Raw genomic sequence first — 19,992 nt, 5'->3', positions numbered from 1 at the left:
TGGTGGTTAGAAGAAGTGGTACAAGGATACTCTCAAGGTATCTCTGAAGAACTTTAGTATTGACTGTGAGACATGGGAAACACTGGAACAGGACCACCCAACATGCTATGCAAACATCAGAGAAGGTGCTGTACTCCAAGAGCAAAGCAGAATCATAGAAGCACAAAGGAAACATGAGTTGTGCAAAACCAGAGTCACCTCCACGCTAAGTGTTCTCACAGACCACTGTTGTAGTGCCTTCTGAACTCATATTGGACTAAGCATCCACAAGTGAACACATTGTACCCTGACCCCAACATCATGATGTCATTGGTCTTTGAAAATTAAGGATAAACAGCATTCAGGTACTAAAGGCTTTGAATGCAAATAATCTCCCAAGAAACTAAGAACATGAGTCCTTATGAAATTATTCTGACAGTTGTCTTTGGCTCTCAGTTTACAATTGGGGTTTTGGGGAACTCTTTCCTAATTTATTTCTTCACCATCACAATACTCACTGGACAAAGAATGCGAGTCATTAATATGATTCTTATCCAGCTGTCTTGGGCCAACTTCTTAATGATTGTCTCCAAGAGCATCCCCCACACAATGGCAGCTGTGAATCTAAAGAATTTAATGAATGACCATGGCTGTAAAATTTTATTCTACCTTAACAGGGTGTCTCGTGGTCTTTCCTTAAGTATGACCTGCCTCATGAGTAGCTTTCAGGCCATCACCATCAGTCCTAGCAGCTCCAAGTGGGAAGAGCTTAAAGACAAAGCCCCAAAGTACCTCATTCCCACCTGTTCCCTCTGCTGGATCTTCCATCTGCTGCTAAATATTCTTGTTCTTGAGAAAATTGAAGGACCAAAGATGTCTAGAAACATCTCAAACATCCTGCCTTATGGATATTGTTCTACTTCAGCAGCCACCACAGTTAGTGCTTCACTATTCATAGCTATGGTCTCCTTCCCTGATGTTGTGTGTGTGGGTCTGATGGTTTTTACCAGTGGCTACATGGTGTTGCTTCTGTACAGGCACCACAAGCAAGTCCAGCATATCCGCATGACCAAACTTTCTCCTAGAGCCTCCCCTGAAACCAGAGTCACCCAATCTATCCTGCTCCTGGTGAGCACCTTTGTGTCCTTTTACTCACTTAATTCTATCTTGGCAGCATATATACATCTGAGAAGGCCAAGAGCCTGGTTGGTACACAGCTCTGCCTTCTTGGCTGCCTGCTTCCCAGCTTTTAGCCCGTTTGTACTTATCAGCACTGACTCCCAAGTTCTAAGGTATTGCTCTACCCCGTGAGGAAGGAATAACCTCTGTCCCTAGTGCTTAGTAGAGAGCCTGGACCACATAACCAATGAATAAACTCCAGATTGATCGAGTGGCTGATCAACCCCAGTTTTATAAGGTGCCTGTGACAGTTTTTCCTCTGGATGAATCTGTCACAACTTCCCTTTAAGGACATCATCCCAAGAATTCATTTCCCAGGGTGAGAAGTGGAGGTCTAGAGAGGTCTTTGCAAATGACATCTGTGACTGAATTCAGGAGTATGGTTCTTAGCTTTACCATTCTGCATGACAATGCCAGTATCACAGAACATGAGAGTTGTCAGGATCTAAGCCTATACAGTCCTGAGAAATTCTTTCCATAATGTACCAAAAAAATCAGCCAACCTCGAAGGCTTCCAGGGCGGAGGATCCTACTTCTCCCTCCAATGATGCATTCTACTTTGGGACAAATATGAATGTTACGAATGCATTTGGAGTTCTTTTGTCTTTACGTAGTTCCAGCTCAGATCTCTGTGGCTTTCACACTGTAACATGTGCCTAGTTCTCCTAAGGCTGCTTTCTGAGGGTAAAGAAAAGCTTAATCTCTTTCTGTATGGAAACTCTCTTTAAGAACTTGCTTGCTTCCCTGAGCCTTCTGTTGCCCAGGATAAACTTCCTGCATTCCTGCAGTTGCTCCTAAAGTGAGGTTTAGTCCACTTTCCATTCTTTCTTGGTGAATTGGCTTAACCCGAATGCAGGTACTTATAATTATCAGTGATCTTGGAGTGAGTGAGAACTGAGTTCAAATGTCGCCTCAGATACTTAGTAACTGTCTGAGTCTGGACAAGTAACTTAAACACTGTCTGCTTCAGTTTCCTCATCTGTGAGATGTAAATGTAAATGAAAAGATAATACCACACCTTGCATAGTGTTTAAATATTAGATATTATTGTTATTGTCTAATTTGGTTCATCATTTGAGAATATAGTGGCTGTTACCCAACATCTGAGGGTACTATGGAGACAAATCAGGAGTTACCTACCAATAGTTCATTCTTCTCTTTCAGTGTATCCAAGCAGCTGGTTGGTGGTATCCATACCTGTGCTCCTAGGTGGGTGGTACCAGATTCTCTCACTTTGTTGGGGATAAGTTGGTGTCTTTGCCAGTCAGATAACTCAGATCATTTGTCTATAATTCCTTGCTACTCCTACCCATTCTTATAAATTTGGGCTCAATGAATCTCTACCTCTCTCATTATTTTAGAAAAAAACACTTAATCGCTATTACCATTTGAATAAGGATCTTAGTTTCAAACCATATAAATAAGTTTCAGTGTTATATAAATTAGTTTCAAACCATATAATAATAAAATGACAATTTTTTTCAGTCAATAAACATTTGCTAAGTACCTACTATGTGCCAGGCACTATGCTAAGTGCTGAGGATACAAAAAGAGACAAAAGACAGTACCTGCCCTCAAGGAGCTCACAATCTAACAGTATGATTAAATCCCCACATCAAGTCCTTAATCAGGAAAAATAATCACCATTTAGGTTGGTTAGCCATGTACTAGCCCCAAACCACCATTTGTTCCAAGGCCTGGGTCAGTTTTCAGAAAGAATACTTCTTTGTTCTGAAACACCCAGAAGTGATATAAGAACACTCTCAAGGTGTCTCTTAAGAACTTTGGAGTTGATTGTGTGACATGGCACTGGCACAGGACCACTCAGCATGGCATGCCCACATCAGAGAAGGGGCTGTGCTCTATGACCAAAGGAGAATTGAAACAACTCAAAAGAAACATGGGATGCCCAAATTTAGAGAATCTACCCCAAATGTTCACATGGACTACTTGTGCCTGACCTGCGGAAGAGCATTCCGAGCTGGTATTGGTCTGATCAGCTACAGTCAGATGCATTGTAACTTCACTTTAGCATGGTGATGTCATTTTGGTCCTATTCAAGACTGAAGGACAATGACCAATCCTAGTAAATGAGAAGATAGATACATGGAGGCAGCTCAAAGCTAGTTTGAAGAGCATTGCAGAAGTTTGGGCTCTGCACTTGGTTATAACTGCGCAGGCAAACAGGACCACAGAATGCTTGTTCCAATCACTCAGGCCTTACTGCTCGACAAGGAATGAATTTTCAGGATGGGAGGTTGGAGCTATTACTGCATCCCCAAGCATTGAAGCAGGGTAGTCCAGGATGCTGGTGGAGCTGGAGAGAATTGAGTGATACCTACAGTCCAACAAAACAAGCGAGGACTATTTTGAATAAAGAAGTAATGAAAAAGATCTGGAATAGTTTCCATGACCTTTGACCTTAAGGCCATAGATTGGGGACAGAACTGTGGGTTCTGTTGGATATCAAGTCAGCTTTCAAGCTCTGACAAACTCTTGGGGCCTCAAAGCACTTCCTTGTGCATTGCTTTGAACATGCTTTTGCTTGCTTTGATCTTCGTGAACTGATTTTTAACTTTCTTGGGAACTGCTTTTGCTCAGGTGTACACGACTATGTTTGTATTAAACAGATGATTTATTTGCACTCTGAGTCTGGACGTGATCCTTTGCAAGAGACACTGAACCTAGTGACTGAGTGATTGGGCTCCTGGCGAGTCTTTCAGGAGGCTGAGCAGTAAGCTATGTGGACGACCTGGGAGAAAACCTTGAGGAACTGAGCAAATACAACTTTTAAATGCAGATTCTTGGGTGATAGCACTGGATCTGGCTGAGGGCTTGGGCTCTGGAGAGAACCCGATTGAACATCGAAAGCCTTTCCACCTTTGAGGTCAGGATCAGTTAGGTTTTGTCTGGTGTTTCTAATAGTTCTTTATGGAGAAGCTTAATACATATTGGACATCAGACATGCTCTGCTAGGATAAATAACAAGGTTAATGCCCTCATAAGACCTCCAGAGAGTTGAGTTTAGGTTCATCATCAATCTGGACATGGAAGTCATGATGTCGTGTTGTGGTGGGTATAGGACCATGTGATCCCCTTAACCAAAGATGATGCAGCCATTTCTGACCAATGAGGCTCTCATTCCTGTCAGAAGGCCGACCTTTGAAACATCAGATAGTACGTCCACAACTCTTCTTGACTTCCTCTGATTGGCAAATTGACTATACTGGCCTTCTTCTTACATCTAAGGGCAAGAGCTTTGTCCTTATGTCAGTCATCGTTACCTCAGGATATCAGATTACTGGGCCAATTAATTCTGTTGCTGTTATAGCCATTAGCAAGACCCTTACAGAACACACCCTTTTTCATTAAGAGCCCTCTTGTATTATTGCTTCTGTTCAGGGCAATGATTTTACTGCAAAGAAAGTCCATGATTGTGCCAACCTGCCCCAAGAGGCTTTGTTGGGCGGTGAGTGTTTATTCCAGTAGCTAGATTCTGTTGGTATAGCAAACATTAGTCCGCCCTGCATGTATATCATGAACCTAATTTGTTTTGCTGATCAATCTCTGTGTATCTTTGCCTGAAACTATATTTCCAGCCTTATAATTAGTCCCCCTCCCACACTAAAATTGAGCATAGCTCTCATGTTCTTTAGACATGACAATCCATTTCTGTCCTCCTTCCTTTGTGTTTGTTTCCTTTACCTGAAATGAACAACCTCCCACCTTCTTACCATCCTCAGTCTTTTACGCTGCCATCTGTGGGTTCCATGTTGAAATCCTGTTCTTCCAGAGACTTTCAAGTGGTCTCTTCTTAATTGATTCATGTGGAGATTCTCATATCATAAATGAAAGCCTTTACACAATAACAATTATTAACAGAAATTCGAAAACATATATAGATAGTATGCTTTTTTACTTTTTAAAAAATCTAATGCCGAACACATGAGTCACATGTGACACAAATAAGAAGCTTTGTAGGTGTAATGGTAATGCAAATTTGAAAATCTTTCCCACCCACTTGTGGTAGGAGGAGCTTGCTGAACAAGTAGAACTGGAACGGGAGGAGTAGGAAAAGCTCAGAGAAGTTAGAACTGAGGGAGAGAGCAGATGCAAGTGAGCTAGAGGTGCTGTGTGTTTGTGGGAAATCCCTAGCAGGGGGTGAAGCTTCATGCTGCGATGTTGTGTCTTAAGTTCCTTGCCGTTATGATGAGGTGGGCTCACTGGTTTTGGGATTTGGTTCTCTGGTGTCTGAATAAATGTTTTACTTTCTTCTACTTTGTATATGGTGAGTCTCTTATATTTTGCGATACAGAACTACACAGACATATTCACAATTACTGCCTTGCTGATACAGTAGTTTAACCAATCAATTTATATTTTGGGCCATAATAGGTAATAATTAGCTACCTGCCAGCATAAGTATCCAATAATTATCTAATTATTACACAAGGATTTATTAATAATTGACCAATAATCAATCATTGTTACCCTTTTTTGTTGTTGTTGTTCAGTTTTTCAGTTGTGTTTGACTCTCTGTGACCCCATTTGAGGTTTTTTTGGCAAAGGAACTGGGGTGGCTGGCCATATCCTTCAGCTCATTTTACATATGAGGAAGTGAGGCAGACAGGGTTAAGTGACTTGCCCAGGGTCATATAGTGAGTAAGTGTCTGAGGTCAAATTTAATCTCAGAAAGATGAGTCTTCCTGGCTTTAGCCCCAGCACTCTATCTGCTGCACCACCTAGCTGCCCATGATCAATAATCAATAGTCAGCCATTTCTACTTGGCATTTCCTTCACACACATGAGCAAGTAAGTGATGGTGGATGGCAGAAAAATAAGCAGTCTTTTTAAATAGCAATTCCTTTTAAAAATAATTTACATTTTGAGATTATTTGCAAAAGAGGAGGAAGCAAATGTGCAAGGGGTAGAGGCAGGCTACTGGAATATAGGACAACATTCTGCAGCGGGGCAAGGAGGGTATTGTTCGGTTGGAGTGTATATCATCTTGAGCAAGTGAAACCTTAGTTGACTGGATGATAAACAAAAAACCAGATCTTCCTGCGTATAATTTGGCCTGTGCTTTAATGTGGCTTTGGATGTTCTGTTAGACCTGCTGAGCTATCCCCTTTGCCCTCACTCTCTGCTTCATAGCTACCTATTCAGATGGCCAGTGGGCCCTAGGAATTTTCTTCCTTTCTCTAAAGACCCTTTATTGTACTTGTGTCTTTTACTATGGAATAATCTCCAAATCCGGATGAAGTGAATTTTGTGGAATTGTGTGTGAGGAAGGCAGGCTCTAAAGGAATGGAGAGGATGAGAGGTGCCAGGACACCAATTACTTTGGCTTTTAAGGTCTGCATGAAGTCCCAGAGGAGGGGCTTCACAAAATGCCAAATTAAACAACCCCTGGCCCTAACCTTGTCCTTAAGGCTGCAAGGGTTGGAGCCAAAGTCTCAGGCCTCCATGAATTCCCTTACCTGAATTGAAGAGTAACCCTGGGGAAAGTGGCACATCCTATCAGAAAGCCTAGGAGGAAAAGAGTCAAGTTTGTAAGGACTCAGAAGGAATGTTTGGAAAGCAATCAAGACATGAAGGCAGCTACCATGGCCACAGATGGAGAGGGTATATTTCTGATTGTTTGAATGCTGAGCCACACTGAGGTAGCTTCCTCTAAAAGATTTTCATTTTTTCTTGAAAAATGCAAGGTTGGATCAAGCCCCAAGGACATTCAGTGGCCAGGGTACACCAGCTCCACTCCCACCCCCAGCTGCTGGTGGTACCTTCTCCTCCCTGATCCACTTCCAACTGCTCTATACATCCTGTCTTTCCCTAGAATTTTTCAGTGTTGTCATCTCCCTCACTGAGAGGTGAGCTCCTGCATGCAAGGATTATTTTGTCCTTTCTTACAGCAAGGCTATGGATTCATTGAGTAACTCAGTCAAGTTCACCCAGCCTAATGAAAGTCAGTGAGAAGATTCTAAGACATCTTAATATATTGGTCAGTTGGTCAATGGACTGTTGACTCAGTGTCACCAAGTCTGGACACTTTCATCGAGGGGGAAACAGGGGTAGTGAATTTCCTGAAGAGAGGAGACAATATTGCAACTGGATATCTGAGAAGAAATTTATGAAGGGTGAAGTTCTACTTTACCTCTTCTTCTAGAATTTCAGAGTAATTTTCCTTAATAATTTCTTGTAGTATTTTAATCCAGATTCTTCTTTATGATAACTTTCAGGTAGTCAGACAACTCTTATATTGTCTCTCCTCAATCTGTTCTCCAGAACAGTTTTTCTTCTAATGAGATATTTCAGATTCTCTTCTATTTTTTCTAGCTTTATTATTTCTTGGTATCTAATAATGTCATTCAGTTCTTCTTGCCCAATTCTAGTTTTCAAGGAGTTACTTTCTTCCTTAACATTTTGTTTCTTCTTTTCTAATTGATTAACTTTCTTTTCATAAATTCCTTGGATTGCTTTTGCTTTTTTCCTAATTTTTTTTCCTGAATCTCTCTGATTTGATTTTTGAATTCCTTTTTAAATTTTTCCAAGAATTCTTTTTTAGGCTTGCGACCCCCTGACATTACTCTTTAGGGCAAGAATAGCTTTTTTTTTTTACCTCACTATCTTCCTCTTATTATGAACCCAGATCTTCTTTTACATTAAAGTAGCTATTTATGGTCAGTTTTTTTTCCATTTAAGTAGCTAGCTATGGTCAGTTTCTTTTTCCTTTGCTTACATATTTTTATTTATTTTTGTTCCCCAAATGTTCTCACTGCCTGTGGTACCACACTCACTGGACTTGTGCTTGATCCTCCTTGCCCACAGCCATAGTCAGGGATCACATCTGGTCAGCACTTCTAGGTCTAGCTCCTGGAAACAGCAGGGGGTCTTTCAATCTTCCCCCATTCAGCATTCACAACTCTTTAGGTGAAAGTTCATGAGGTGAAAGTTCCTGAGGCCCTGAATGATGTGAAAGTTGAGGTGAAATTTCTTGAGCTCTAGGCTACTTTCTGACAGAGCTGCCCCAGAGCCTGCTGTTTGTTGATTCAGTGTAGTCAGCCTGAGGTTGCCCACACTATGGTCGGTGTATTGACAGAGAGCCAGTAGGGGGCAGTTCCCTTCAGTAAGTTAGCTTTGCAGAGCAAAGGGCACATGGGAAAGACAGTATTTACATGTACCCGAGTAGCCCACTGACAATGTCCCTTTAATCTCCAGTTGAGTTTCAGAGGTTTCAGGTATTTATGTGGTTCTCGGAAACAATTTCTTATGTTGTAGGTCTCATTTGCTAGTAACTCTGAAGTTGGCTTTTCATAGAAGGCCTGACCATTTACAAAGCTTCCTAGATGTTGCTATTATAACCCTTTACAAAACAGATCTTAATGCGATTTACTAACTGGTTGAGGTGGTGGGAACCCACACCTGAAACTTCAGAAAAGTTAAATCCTACATATTTCTAACTGTTTTTAATCCAAACTTAGTATTTTATATTAAGACTGCAATCAATCCTAAAAGAATTCATGAGAGCTTGACTTGTAAAATGAGTCATGTATTTCAGTGTCCATTTCAGATTTAAAACTCATAAAAGGGGAAAAAACAAGCCTTTTAAAACTAGAAAATAGGCCAATAGGTCACTGTATATCCCATGAAAGTCATTTGTGTTTGAGAACCAATGGTATGCACACACACATAGCTTGTTGCTCCAAAATTGGTGCTCCATTTAATTTCAAAACTTTTATGTTCTTCTTCATTCTATCTTTATCTTCATCTAACACTGATTCGAATTCATTCCCCTGTCAGGAGGACAAATGATCATAGCAACATAAGGAAATGGTGTTGTAGTATTGATAGCCTATAAACGAAATAAATAAATGCCCTATCAATTAAAAGGCTTCATGGTCTCTATTTTTTTTTGTAATTCAAATAATAATTTAAAATGATTCCTCAGTAAAGTAGAATATACTAGCATATATTATTCAATCAAAAGTCACCATAGAGTTTATATCATGCTTATTACACTGAAAAAGTGAGGCATCATTATACACTTGCCCTTGTCAATGCAATTTGCTATGTGAGGAAGATGGGAGAGACATAGCAGTATCAGTATTATTATATCAGTATTGATTTCAGGTAAGAGTCATAGTCAATAGCCAGTCATACAGAAAGGCTAAGCATGAGTCACAAGGCATTACCTGTGTGGGAAGATTTCTCGCTTACAAAGATGGGGAAACTAAGTCAAGAGACTCCTACCTTCATCTTCACTAGGTCGTTCCCTCAACTTTCATAGAGACAGGCAACCACCTGTAACAGTTCTCAGACTGCAGGAGCATATGGTATTTCCATCAAATGATGGACTAGTGGACTTGTGAGAGGTATTAGGCACTCATAGCTGAAATCAAAACTTAGAAGAGCAGTAGACCAAAGTCCCAAGAAACTTTTCCTTAAACAACAAAACTTCAATAATCGCAGCTTAGGGCTAGGTTTTTGTTGTTTTAATCATGAAGTTTCACTGCAGATACAATTTCAAGATTTTCCAAATGATCTGAAATAAAACTCACTCTTTCTTTAAAGTTAATGTAAAATGTTGTACTTTGATTGGGAGAGGGCCTCATTCCTTAAACTGTAACCCCACAGAATTTCACAACATGCTGTCAGAAGGGCTGGTAAGGACTTACGACTTAGCCTGAGTAGTAAGTCCCAAAGAACCTCACAAACAAGGATCTCTTAAGAAGATACTTTTATCCTAAGAACCTCATTTAGATTCTTTTTTAATTTAAAACAAAAGATAACCCATAAAGATTTAATCACACTCAACAGTAATTTATATAGTTGCTTACCATATGCCAGATGTCTTGATTTGTAAAGAGTAGATAGGTATAGAACCATGCCTTCTGAAATGCTTTGATTTTTCAGTTGGAAATGGAACTTTTGAAATATATCACAAATTAATTAACTTTCCATGAGAAAAAACCCACCTTTTTAAGTGGCAGATCATTTTGTCTGAATTACTATAAGGCCTTAATATTATAGTGATCTTCCTCTGTACAAGCCAGGCCTTTGTGTGCTCCTCCCAACAACCCTGGGAGGTAGCTACAAATATTTCATCTCATTATAGATGAGACCACAATACATTTTAAATTTCAATCAAATCAATTCTCGATTTATAGTTACTAATAGGAGCATTTAAATCTCATTTTTCCCAAGGGTCCACCATTTTCAGTTAGCTCATGGTAAAAAAATTCTTTTTGGCCCTCCAACGTCCCCATACCTTTCTTTAAATCACCCAGAGTGTCAAATCAATGACTTTTATTTTTCTAGCTTGATCTACCAGTGTACCTTTAGAGGGCAGATAAAAGGCTCATCTCCCCTTACCCTGAAGTTTTTTTGGTTGCAATCTTGGCAAAAAATCTACTAATTTTAAATTAGTAGATTTAAATTAGTAAATTAAATTTTAATTTAATTAATTGTAAAAAAAAACTAATTTTTTTTTACAAAGACCTTTAGCACAAGCATTTAAACCAGAACAAATCAGTTAGTTAATGCGTATTTGTTGTGTTCCCTTAACCCTTCAAAGTCTTATGAAATTTCTTTTGTAATCTTATGTTACTTGGGGGAGCCATGCAGTACTTGTCAAAGAGACATTTCTCTAAAATTTCCCCAAATCTTTTTTATATTCAGTGGGATCAAAACTGTTTTACTTTCTTCAATTTGCTTAATTACGCGAGTCTTTGTTGTCCAATTATATCTAAGATTGTCTACAAACTTAATCTTCATTCTAGTGAATTTTCTGTACAATTTTCTATTACACAATACTGTCACTTTTGGGGGTTTTGAAAGACTTACACATGCATAGTTCATCCAGTTTCCTTGAGGCCTTTTGGGCCATTAGAATTGGTTACAATCACATACTTTTTATAAATGATAAACCCAAATAAACCCAAATACAACTCACTCAGCACAACTGCAAAGTTTAAGGTGCCTCCTAGTTCCTCTTTTATGCTAGAGAATATTTATCCATATATTTCAAAAAGGAGTCGATGTGGCAATAACCTGGGAGATCAGTCAGAGCCCATCTATGGCACAGGAACATCCCAGATATTGTCACCTCAAAGTGTCTCTGATACCCCTCTCACAAGTGTTATTATTATTACCTACTTCATTATGTATTCTAAATCAAATATTGAATAATTTTCTTCACATTTTATTGTTTTCTCAATTTACAATTTAATAGTACTGTATAAAAGCAACTACCATTTTGGTGCTGATACTTAAATGTGTAAAGAAACATTTTTCTTGGATTGTGAAAGATCTTCTTTCCTAATTGCCTCTTCCTTTTCCCAAGTTTCTGATATTTTCCAATACTGTAGAGTATCTAATTAAGCATTTGGGAGTTTTAGGTTTGTCTCTCATCAAAAGAGGAATGAATTTCCTGATGATTTTAAATGAACAGAAATCCTTATCATACTACACTGATATTTGGGTTCAACTAAATCAAGTATATATAATGACTAATGTTAACAATTTAAAATCTTCACTTTCACCAAGGCCATCATTAACTTCCAGGATCATAGATTTCTGGGCTCACTGATAATAATTAGAATATGCTTTAATTTTAAAAATCACCTGAGATTGAAAGGTGATAGGAACATTACAACTGTTGGAATACAATTGTGACTATAAATTAAACAACAGTACCTCTTGACAGTATATAGCCTTGGAGGCAGCTCAGTGGCTCAGTAGACAGATTGCTGGACTTGGAGTCAGGAAGACTTGGGTTCAAATCTGGCTTAGGACACTTACTAGCTCTGTGTCCTTGGACAAGTCGACTTAACCTCAATTGGCCTTAATCCACTGGAGAAGAAAATGGCAAATCACTCCAATATCTTTGCCAAGAAAACCTCATGGACAGTATGGTCCACGGGGTCACAATTAGTCGGACATGACTGAATGAAACCCCCCTCACAGCAACAATATAGTCTTCCCTAAAGACTTTACAGCACTTTTACTAACTCTTTGAGAGTAGAACGGATTCCTTTACGATCTATAATAAAATCTGCCTCTTTGGGAATGATGATTTGCCTTAGAAATATCCTCTGCTTTGTAGTATAATAATTTCCTGATTATAGTATCTGCTTTTATTAAAGTTTCATTTATTATTTAGAATTAACAGGCATTACACTAAAAAAGGTTTCTGATAGAGACTAATTTTCTGACACGCTCTAAGACTTTAAACTTTTTCTCTATTTGCTTTCAAATCACTCAAAAGCTAAGTCCATTTCCTGTTTTCTTTTTTAAAATTAAATTAAATTTATTTCTTTTTACATTTTAAGTTGTGAACTGTCTTGCTCCCTCCTTTTCACTCCTGTACTAGCAAAGGCCACCATCTGGGACAGGTATATATTTATCTCTATCTATCTATCTATCTATCTATCTATCTATCTATCTATCTATCTAATATACCTGTCTACCTAGTGTAAAACCATACTATGCATACTTTTATTTCTCATTTCTTTCTCTGGTGCTGGATAGCATCTTCCTTCATGAGTCCTTCGCAGTTGATTTGAATATTTCTAATACTCAGAATAGCTTAGCTGTTTGCAGTTATTCTCAGAGCAATATCGTTCTTACTGTTCTCTTGGTTCTGCTCATTTCACTCTACATTATTTCATGCCAATCTTCCCATGTATTTTCTAAAATCGGCCTCCTCATAATTTCTTAGAGTGCATATGCTGCAACTTGTTTAGCCGTTCCCCAGTTGATGGGCAGCTATAAATAATTTAAAATATATAGACTATTTTCCTTTCCCCCTGATCACTTTGGGAAAATCACAGGGAAAATGTGTGTACACAGTTTTATAACTCTTTGGGCTTAATTCCAGATTGTTCTCCAAAATGTTTGGATCCACAGTTCCACTAACAGTGTATTAGTGTCCCAATTTTTCCACCCCCTCCAACATTTGTAATTTCCCCCTTTTATCATTTTAGCCAATCTGACAGGTGTGATATGATATCTTAAAGTTGTTTTAACTTGCATTTCTCTGATCAATAATAATTTAGAGCATTTTTTCATATGAATATATATAACTTTGATTTATTCACCAGGAAACTGCTTGTTCATATCCATTGACCTTTCATCAATTTAGGAATGCCTCATAGTCTTGTAAGTTTGATAAAGTTCTCCATAGGTTTGAGATATGAAACTTTTATCCAAGAAACTGTCTATAAAATTTTCCCCCAATTTTCTGCTTTCCTTCTAATCTTGGCTACATTGGCTTTATTTGTACAAAACCTCTTTAATTTAATGTGATAAAAATGATCTATTTTTTGTTGTACTCTGTTCTCTATATCTTGTTTATTCATCAATTCTTCTCCTAACCATAAGTCTGATAGGTAATATATTCTCTATTCTAATTTACTTATGATATTTCCTTTTATATCTAGGTCGGGTATCCACACTGACCTTATCTTGGTAAATGGTGTAAGATACTCTTCTCTATCTAGTTCTACCAAACTATTTTCCAGTTTTCCCAACAATTTTAACCTAATAATGAATTCTTATCCTAAAAGCTTAAGTCTTCACACTTGTCAAATACAAGGTTATTATATTTATTTGTTGCTATAAATTGTGTGTGTGCTATTCTATCCCATTGCATCTACCTTCCTATTTCCTAGCCCGTACCGGATAGTTTTGATAATTACTGCCTTAGAATACAGCTTAAGATCTGGTACCGCTAAGCCTCCTTCCTTTACATTTTTCATTAATTCCTTTGATGTTATTGACCTTTCGTCATTCCACGTGAATTTTGTTACTACCTTTTCCTACCTCAATAAAATACTTGTTTGGTGATTTAATTGGGATGGCATTGAATAAGTAGATTAGTTTAGGTAGAATTGTCATTGTTATTATATAGCTCTGCCCCCATGAACAATTAATATTCATCTAATCATTTAAATCTGACCAATTTGCATTTTTTTTACCCTAACTCATTATAGTCTTCACGTGAAATTATTCAGTTTTACTCACTTTTCCTTATTTTTAACCAAGCTTTTCTCTCTCTCTCTAGCAGAACTTTGGGCTTCTCTTTCAAACCGGGAGTCCCAGTGGAATGGCCAATTCACATCTTCAGGTGGTTGTTTGAAAGCAGTAACCAACAGAAGGGTAAATACATTTCAATTTTACTTATTTTTATTCTTTGGGAGAGAAAACTGAAGGTGGTCTAAAATTTTCCTGTTCTGCCTTCTAATAAAAAAATCACATTTTATCCTGTAATAAATTTGTCATTCCCTATAAATGCAGTTTTTAAACATACCTTTTAAAGAATTTGTAACACTCAATTAAATCATTTCCATAGTGTCACTCAAAAGCTTCAGACTCAGAGACTGAGAAATGGAAACTGCTTTGGGAGTATCCTGCTGATCATAAAATGGAGCGGACTGCTCTTGCTGTGTGAGCGAATTCAAGCAGAGAACTAAGCTCCCTCTGTAATTCCCTGACATTACTTTAAGGCTCAATAGCAAACATGTCTATTTTTCAGTTCTGACTTACAGACTTACTTCACCTCCCGGGAGTTTTACTCTAATTACTATTTTTTGTTCATGCTTGCACACTTTCTGGATAATGGATGATGATTTCAAGTTCTCCCAGTCACCAATGGAGTGAAACAAGGCTGTGTCCTGGCTCCCATGCTTTTTAGCATCATGTTTTCAGCCATGTCGTCAGATGCCTTCAATGAGGACAAACAGGGCGTGAAGGTCACTACTGCACGTGGGTTATCACAACTACAGTTACCTCTGAAAAAGAAAATAAAAGCAGAGCTAACAGTGGTCATAAGCAAAAAGCTTTGTTTATTCTGGTAGAAAAGGGAGGTTAAACTCATGTGCCAGGACTCCCTCTAGTAGAAGACCCATTCTCATGTGGGCAAATCTCTCTCTATATTAGCGGATATACAGTGAGCCGTAGCCCTGACGAAGAGGGGTAACAGCAACAGTGAGACAAGTTTGATTCATAGCAGGGCTTCATGACTGGAATGTGGGTGCTGCAGCTGCTTGTTTGAGCTCAGGGGCCACCTGGTGCTGGTGTGAAACAATTCTGGGATTCTGCTGTGGCTGAGATCATCCAGAAGGTGAGCTGCAAAGGATTGTTGTTATGTCAAGCTCAGGGAACAGCTTGCTTGCTGCCTTCACTCTGGAAAACAGGGTATCTTCTAATAGTAAAAAGAGGGAGCAAAAGAGAGGGGTGGTCTTGGCATGGGGATCCTGACAAGGGAATAAAATCTTCCCCAGTAAAGTGGGGGCTTACCTTTCCTTGGAGAAAATTTAGCTTGGAGTCTTTGGGGAGTTCAGCCTCCAGCACAGTCTTTCAAGAAGAGTTCTTATGACAGAAAGTCTCAGGAACTGGATACCTTCACTTGGATCCCATGTGGGGTCACCAGTCATCATGACAAAAATCTTCAATGAAGAGAAACTGAGGCACAAAGTTCTGACCATTACCATTTTATTACCAAGGCCATCAGTTGCCAATAAAGTGAGATTCCCAAGTCCCTCACTGGTCAAGGATCCATTAGAGCAGACAGAGAAGTCTTTTTAAAGTTCGGTGATTGATCGATAGTAGAGGTGGAGTAAAGATGTAGTGTGGGCTTACATTTGACATAACCATTCTGATTTGCAAAAGGGGGTTTCCAAAGTCCAGGCAACAGGGAAAACACAGAGTTAGTCAACATCCTTGGGAAAATTCTGTGTTAGGCAACTCCCTGCACCAGAGTGGTCCAGCGCTAGGCTTGTGACCAGGCAGAACATCTTATGGCCACAGTCACTCATCCTCCCTCCTCTCTCTCTAGGGTAAGAGTTATTGAGTTCAGGTTGCAGCCCAGAGAAATGGGGAAGTTAAACTCTTATAAAGAAGTCAAGCTATCACAAAGACTCTAACATAAAGAACTGAAACTGTCTTTTTGATAGAATTCTCAATCAATAATTAATAATGATGCAGAATAACAAGGAGTATCATTTTCCATTTTCACAATTCAAATGTTGGGCTCCCTAACTAAATATATATTTTCATCTATTTCTGAGTTCCCCTTGCCTCTTCATGGTGGACCCAAAAATCAGTTTATAGGAAATGAAACAGCAGTTCTCTTGTAGTGTCTATGGGCAGTAAAAGAGAGAGGAAATTATTCAAAGATCAAGTCTTTCCTTTAGATTTCCCTCAACCTTCATCTTTGTTATAAATGATTGAAGCCAATGACCATCCACAATATCTCCCTTCTCTGGACAGCTCAGTCAGAGCTTGAACACATAGACACGTGCTGAAATGCTCTCTCATTCTTGAAAGTAACTGGAACATTTTTATTCCAGGTAAATTGAGGCTTTTGTACAGGATGCAGAGGGCGACAAAATCTCTCAGGAAGTTGGAACAGAGCTCCTGTAAGGAAATGTTCACTTCGTCCAGCAGTTTTCAAAGTCTTTCCACAATGAGTCTGAGGCCAGTGACTGAAATTTATGGGGAATTTTATCTCTTACCTTAAAGAAGGTTGAATAAACCAATCAGCTCTCCCTTACTCAGAAAGAGAATGAGAGCACTTCTTATTGCAATTTTTTGGGAAGGAGCCATACATGAAGCCATGGAACCAGAATCCTACTGCCCTGCCTATAAGCGCAACTCAGCCTCAGAGGGCTCCAAGGTACTGCAGGGCTCTCTAAATCAGCCATAAGTTAACTGCATGTGTCCTGGTCTCCTTTTGGTTAGATAAGAGATGTTTATGAACAGAGAATAATTCTTTCTATCCTCTGGCCAAGATCTAGATAGACACAGGGAATAGATTCTAACCTGAAGAAATATTGTCTACCCTGTTTAAGATTTTGGATCAGAGCATGAATTAAAGTGAAAGTTTATCATGCACCTGCTTCTTGTTTTGATCTAAACATGCCTATGATTCTATTAACATTCTGATTCAATGCTTTTATAAAAAATAATGATAATGTAGAGATTCTGTGAGGCTCATCTTGAAAGGATGAACACCAATAATCAAGTAGAAGAAGGCAAGCTCTATGAGTGATTTCCTTGATAATTAGGCTAACACTCCCTGACGGGGCAAGAGAACATGGCAGCATTCACAGAAGAGTGCAAATGAGTGGAGGTTGGGAAGGGCAAGTTTTCCAATCAGCTTCTCTGAAATCCAAAAGTAAAAGAGGAATAGTCAGGTTGGCTGATCTCCCTACCAGCTTAGTGGTATCCACTGCATTCTTGGATGGTAAGCTAAATCATTAGAAAATTAACAGGGATAAATATAAATTCCTATATGTGGGTTAAACATGAAAGGCAGTCACTAGCATACAGAGGGACCTAGATACTATTACATATTAGGACCAGTTGAAGAAACCAAAGAATTTACCTTGGATTACAGTAGACCTAAGGAGACAAGGTAGTGAGCCTCTTATCAGTTTCAAGAGAAATTAAACTTGTTTTGTTTGGCTCTAGAGGTCCAAGGTAGGAGAAATGAGTGACAGTGGCAGAGGGTGTTTTTGACTTGGGCCACATGAAAACAAGTAAAACATTTTCCAAATCCTAAGGGCTCTGATGATAAAGACTGATCTGTCGGTCAGTCAACATATCTTTATTAAGGATGGACTATGGGTCAGGTTTTGTGCCAAGGACTGGGGGTACAAAGAAAAACTAAAGGTGTGGGACTTTCTTTCCCCAAAGATCATAGTAATATTTGAGAAGCTGTGAGTCACTACTAATCAGCACAAAGGGACTGAACGTAGGGAAACAGATGCTAAGGAAGGCAGAGCACTGGATTAACCAGAGTCTTGGCTCTCTGAAATACATGTATGAAATCAAAATGGAGTTGAGGGAGTAAAAGCAGACAAAGGTGCTCACCAGCAGCAGGATAGACTGGGTGGCCCTGGCCCTGGGGGAAGCTGTGGGGGAAAGGCTTGTCATGTAGAGGTGCTGGTTTCGCTTGTGGTGTCTATGTAGAAGCAATATCATGTAGCCACTGGCAAAGACCATGAGGCCCACAAACACAGCATCACGGAGGGAGACCACAACACCAAAAAGTGCATCTCTAACTTTGTTGGATTCTAAACCAGAACAGAATCCATAATCATGCAATTCTGAACTATTTCTGGAGCTCTGTGGGTCTTTAACCTTCACAAAAACAATGATGTTGAGTAGCAAATGGGTGACACAGCAGAGGGAAGAGGTGGGGACAATGTACTTTGGGGCTCTAGCTTTAACCTCTGCCCACTTGGAGCTGCTGGGACTGATGGTGATGGCTTGAAAGCCACTTAGGAGGCAGGTGATGCTGAGGGAAAGACCTCGAGACACTTTGTGAAGATAGAAGACAGTTATACACCCATTGTCATCCAAGAAATTCTTCAAGCCCAAAGCTGCCATTGTCTGAGGGATGCCCTTGGAGAGAAGAAACAGGAAATTGAAGCAAGCCAGCTGGGCAAGAATTGTGTCTGTGGGCCTCAGTCTATGTCCAATGAAGAACATACAGAAGAAGAGACAAACTAGGAAGGCGTTCCCCAGAACCCCGACTGCAGTGTGAGAAAAGAAGACGATACTCAGGATGATGCCATTTGGATTCATGTTCTTAGTGTCATGTTTTGGATAACTTTATGAACCTGTATGGAAATTTAATGTTTATGACTTCAAACAGATTTTGAAATTACCATAACAAGGTCACTTTACTATATAAATATATCTCTTGGGCCCAAAGGAAAAACGAAGATATTTTCCCCAGCACCAACCTCCAGAACACATTATTGCCACAGTTTGACCATGTGTCTTTGTCAGGAGACTCTACCAGTTGCTCATACACACTTCTGGCCTCTTGTTTAAGGAGACTTCACAAAGTTCCCCAAGTAACCCCCAAATGCAGGCCACTGGACCCTGTCTTACTCTTCATGAAGCCTTACTAATGTATTCTGCATCATCTCTGGCCAGTAGAGTTGCTGTCTACAATCCCGCCCTTATCAAGCAATCTGGGGACCCTTCCTGGCTCAGACCACTTCAGTTATCACTCCTGCTTCTTCTCTAGACTTACACAGTCTATCCTGTTGTTGCCTACTGTCTGCTGTAAAACAAGCTTCTTGGATCCCATAGGATTCCACATTACCTGCCAGGAGGTTGGGCATCTAAAGAGGATCTTGAAAAGTCAAATTACCTGTTTCCTTCAATAGACTTCTTCCCAGTCACCGATGTAATGCCTGGATTCTTTCCTCAAAGGTTAGTATATTTCAACTAGGGAGTGAGGACATAAGCACTGACTAACCACCTACTTTGTGCCAAACTCTGTACTAAGTGCTTTAAAAATATTATTCTCATTTGATCGTCATGAAAACCCTGGGAGATAGGTGCTAGTATTATTTTTTGCATATGAGGAAACTGAGGCAGACAGAGGCTAAATGAGTTGTCTAGCATCACACAGCCAATAAGTATCTGAGGCTAGATTTGAACTGTGGTCTCCCTGACTCCAGACCCAGTAATCTGTGGACAGCATGACCTAACTACCTCATATCCTCCACATTTCAGTAATTCTGAACCACCAGCTTGCAGTTGGCCAACCCTGTTCCACATCCCACACTGGCTGCTCTCCTTCTCTCACTCTTCTTGATGGGGTATGAGATCTGGGAGCCCCCTTGAACTCTTTTTGAACCTTCCCACTTGATGAGGCTTTTGCCTTAGACCATAAGCTTTTCATTACTGCTAGACCCAAATCTTACTATTAACCTAGCCGAGCTCTCCATTGTCTGGCTAGTTTCTAGCCTTGATCCTATCAAAGTGTCTATACCCAAATCTATTACCCTTGAACTAGCCCAGCCCTACATT

General features: G+C 39.5%; 2 protein-coding genes across 2 annotated transcripts; one reads left to right on the top strand and one right to left on the bottom strand.

The window, feature by feature from the left end:
* The first annotated feature begins 390 nt into the window (after positions 1-390).
* LOC118835755 (vomeronasal type-1 receptor 1-like) lies at positions 391-1,290 on the top strand. Its single transcript, XM_036743000.1, has one exon. It carries the CDS (start codon positions 391-393, stop codon positions 1,288-1,290), a length of 900 nt encoding a protein of 299 aa, XP_036598895.1.
* A 16,536-nt stretch (positions 1,291-17,826) lies between these two features.
* On the bottom strand, positions 17,827-18,756 carry LOC118835753 (vomeronasal type-1 receptor 1-like). The gene has a single exon (XM_036742998.1). The coding sequence runs from the start codon at positions 18,748-18,750 to the stop codon at positions 17,827-17,829; it is 924 nt and encodes a 307-aa protein (XP_036598893.1). The 5' UTR covers positions 18,751-18,756.
* Between the last annotated feature and the right edge of the window lie 1,236 nt (positions 18,757-19,992).

Source organism: Trichosurus vulpecula, chromosome 2 (assembly GCF_011100635.1).
Source record: "Trichosurus vulpecula isolate mTriVul1 chromosome 2, mTriVul1.pri, whole genome shotgun sequence".
Classification (NCBI taxonomy): Eukaryota; Metazoa; Chordata; class Mammalia; order Diprotodontia; family Phalangeridae; genus Trichosurus; species Trichosurus vulpecula.
This window is presented reverse-complemented; position numbering and strand designations above follow the sequence as displayed.

What these genes read in the sequence shown, in the direction of transcription:
- LOC118835755 (XM_036743000.1), top strand. Translation starts at nt 391, where the DNA reads ATGAGTCCTTATGAAATTATTCTGACAGTTGTCTTTGGCTCTCAGTTT.
- LOC118835753 (XM_036742998.1), bottom strand. Translation starts at nt 18,750, where the DNA reads ATGAATCCAAATGGCATCATCCTGAGTATCGTCTTCTTTTCTCACACT.